Source organism: Limulus polyphemus, unplaced genomic scaffold, assembly GCF_000517525.1.
Source record: "Limulus polyphemus unplaced genomic scaffold, Limulus_polyphemus-2.1.2 Scaffold2743, whole genome shotgun sequence".
NCBI lineage: Eukaryota > Metazoa > Arthropoda > Merostomata > Xiphosura > Limulidae > Limulus > Limulus polyphemus.
Window position 1 is genome coordinate 69,416 of NW_013668353.1, and position 3,989 is coordinate 73,404.

General features: G+C 33.1%; 1 protein-coding gene across 4 annotated transcripts in view; it reads left to right on the forward strand.

The window, feature by feature from the left end:
- Nucleotides 1-3,989, forward strand: part of LOC106467797 (serine/threonine-protein kinase SIK2-like) — a 111,304-nt gene that overhangs the window by 42,451 nt on the left and 64,864 nt on the right. For all 4 annotated transcript variants that reach the window (XM_022395995.1, XM_013928175.2, XM_022395996.1 and 1 more), the window contains one exon: nucleotides 412-475. In XM_022395995.1, the coding sequence (XP_022251703.1) occupies nucleotides 412-475 (64 nt within the window). The remainder of the gene's footprint in view (nucleotides 1-411; nucleotides 476-3,989) is intronic.

Here is a 3,989-nt window from a genome sequence, read left to right on the forward strand (position 1 = left end):
AAATATATAACTTGGTAGTTTGTGTACATACAGTCCACATTATATAAAGTACAATACTAGGTAGTTTGAGTACACACTGTCCACATTATAAATGAAAGTTCACACTAAGCCATAAATTACAAAGAAATCGAAAATTTCCTTTTTGAAGTCAAAGTAAATCTGTTTTGAAAATGCAAGTGTTTGTTTTCCTTTTTGAAGTCAAAGTAAATCTGTTTTGAAAATGCAAGTGTTTGTTTTCCTTTTTAAAGTCACCTAATAAAACTTAGAATGTTTTAGAAACAGAAAATGATGAGATATTTTTAAATCAAAATGTACGCTGAGAAACTAAATTTATTGATGAGGAAAATAATTTACTGTCAAAAACAAAGTGGTAGGAAATAAAATATATTTGGATATGTTTTTGTAATTTAGGTGATGGAAACAAAAAGTATGGTTTACCTGGTATCAGAATATGCCAGCAAAGGAGAAATATTTGGTAAGTTTCAATTCTTTTCCCCAGTACGTAATACTGTATATATATATATAATTATCTTAGCCAAGTTGGATAAATACTAGTTATATGTGTTCATGATAGACTAAGGTTGATTACGTTATATGATTCATATTGTAGTTTTTATGAATAACCAAAATATGTCTTATTTATTTCCACAAAATAAAAGTTGCTTAGAACCAAAGTTCTGTTTATGCGATGGAAAATATAATCAGAGTAATAGTAATATAAATAAAGTGTTCAGAACAAAAACATAAATGGACTGTAGCCTTCTCTATTATAATCCAACAAACGCACACCAGTGGAAATGTCGTTGGGGATGTGAGCTAGCAGATATCACAAATCAACCAATTTTCCGCGAAGCACGATACATTTCTTCCACTGTTTTGTAATATCTTCTCTATTATAATCCAACAAACGCACACCAGTGGAAATGTCGTTGGGGAAGTGAGCTAGCAGATATCACAAATCAACCAATTTTCCGCGAAGCACGATACATTTCTTCCACTGTTTTGTAATCTTTACCATACTATTAGATAAATGTGGTGTTCCAATTACGTACAGGTATTCTAAGTTGTCTAAGCTTTTAAATAGCAGTCGTTACACGGTGAGCAAGATGATGCCTTACATTATCATGTTACATAAGAACATCCTCAATCTTAGGGCCAGGATGCATTGATGGAAGAATTATAAATATAATGATAATTTCATTGTTAGTATTAAGATCGTGCTATACTTGCACTTCTCAGTCCATCCTTTCATTGTTAGTATTAAGATCGTGCTATACTTGCACTTCTCAGTCCATCCTTTCATTGTTAGTATTAAGATCGTGCTATACTTGCACTTCTCAGTCCATCCTTACTTGTCTACTTTATTTCGGTTGTACTTATTTCTATCCGGAATTGACTCGTACTAATATACATAACAAATTGATGTTTATTATTCTAATACACAACACATAGATTTAGAAATAAGTTTTGTTTTTTACTGCCAGTACATCATTTCTTTCTTCGCTTCTCTCTCTGGTTGTTTCGTTCTCTCTAACATATCCTGGTCTTTTTCTTTTCATTGTCGAACGAGTCTCTTTCTTTCTACTTTGCATACCTGTTTTGATTATAACGTTTTATAAACATAGGAGGTCCTGTTATCTCCATACAACTGAAGAAAAAAGGCCGCTGCTCCCACTAATAACTCTTAGGGACTGATCAAAAACCGGAAGCTCTCTCAGCCCCAACCAATTTATCTTACATCTAATTTCATAACACTCCAACCATCCTAGAAACGTATATCGTATTGTACCGTAGATACTGCCCTAATTAAACTTAACATGATTATTCGTCAACCACAATATTCTCCCATCCATCGGATGGTAAAGATAATCCAATCCCTCTCTTCAACACCCGTTGTACCTTCAGTAATTCTCGTGTTATACACGAACACGCTTCTCCATAGGTGTTATACTGTAACGTAGTGATAATGTTAGACATAGTGGCTTATCTAGTTTGGACGTTTGTGTCAATAAAAAGGCAGTCTCCTGAATTCATATTTCTGTGTTATTATATTCCATTTACGTAGGATGACAGACTAATAAAGCTGGAAATATGATGATTGTTATTCAGTGATTGCTTAGGTAATATAGCTAATGCAAAATGTTTAAGTGAATCCAATTTTTACGAAAAGATATACACAAAAAGGAATAGATTTTATAATATACTAACTCTGGTTCTACAACCCCCATATTCATTCTTTTGGGGTATATTTGAGAGCCAAAATAATATAGTTACTTTTCGACCGTTGTTTGCACTAAAACCAGTCAAAAATTTGGTTTAGATAAATCTCAGACGGTGGGTGAATTTTCACGCTTTGAACTGTTATATCTTTAATCTGGAATCTTTAATGGGCTCAAGTAGATGGCTTCAATAGTGATATGACTTCCATTATTTTTCACAGGAAAAAATCTCCAAAAAAGACGATTGTACATATTTTCTTCTAGATTTTTATTAGAGAATAGGCTTCGCTAATAATGTGTTGTTCCGTACTAATCGTTATACAGATTTGGCATGTACTTTGAAACTCTAGCGTAGAAGTGAGCAAGCACCTTATTGTAATATATTGTTCATTTTGCTTATATTTTAGGCATAAAAATTGCAAAATATGAGAGGAACTTTTCAATACAACAGAATATAACTCTGTAGTACTGCGCACTTCAAAGTAATTTTCTTAATAGGTCATGATACAGATCATATAGTGCTGAATAGTTTCAAGTGTTATTATTGTTATTTTGAAAGATTTTGTGAACACTGTGTCTCGGATAGTATATGCGTGTAAAGTGCTGGTATATAACTGTGTCAGAATAAATGCACAAAGTAACTGCCTGTATTTATAAATTTCATTTTATTCTTATTTGTATTAAAACGTTTGGAAAGTGTCTGGAAATTTTTGATATACGACTAGAAAGTTGTAAATGTATTTGTCATGATTCATTGTAGAGCGAATTTTACGAAACTACCAAAGATAATATAATAATAAAAATAGTTTATGATAATTATCTTTCACAATGTGCTTAAAAGCACAATAATAGAAAGGAAAGAAAATTTTTAAGCTACTCAAAAAGTAGCGAAATATGAGCAAAGTAATATCAATTTCGATATTTTGTTTTATTGAAAGTTCGATTTTCCTTTACTTCCACAAAAGGTTTTTGTTACCGAATCCCTGGAACATGAATATATTGATCTCGCTTTTGCTTACGTCATTGAGGGAACGTCTTTGCTACGAAGCATGAGTTCCAGATATTGGATAATTGTTATAGGTGACAGGCTCAGATTTATTCTTTGCCATCAATAAGACGCTTCTACAAATATTTGCACCGGCTCTAGTAAGTAGGCGGTTGAGGTTTTAACTCGTTGCGTTTTTGTAAATGTGTAGTTGTATGGGATAATTAAAAAAAAAATTGAATTGAGACAGACCGTTAAGAAATCTAGAAAGTGTGAATTAATAATACCTTGGAAATAACAATTTCAATTTATGGTGATGTTAAGTCAGTATTGAATATTTTTGTTTGTTTGTTTGTTTGTTGTTAAGCGCAAAGCTACACAATGGGCTATCTATGTAGTGCCCACCACGGGTATCGAAATCCGGTTTGTAGCGTTATAAGCCTTCAGACTTATCTCTGCTACTGGACGGCCAATAATGAACATTTAGAACAGAAATTTATAATGAAATTGTAATAGATGCCAGATAAGGTTTCGAGAATATTTAAATTGCATTTACAGTACAATTTAACGTTGTGTGGAGCCTGAGAGTCTTAGTCTTAGTTCCTCCCGTTCCGTTTACAGTACAATTTAACGTTGTGTGGAGCCTGAGAGTCTTAGTCTTAGTTCCTCCCGTTCCGTTTACAGTACAATTTAACGTTGTGTGGAGCCTGAGAGTCTTAGTCTTAGTCTTAGTTCCTCCCATTCCGTTGAGAACATTGGTCAGCGAGACCTCGCCATCTGCCTCT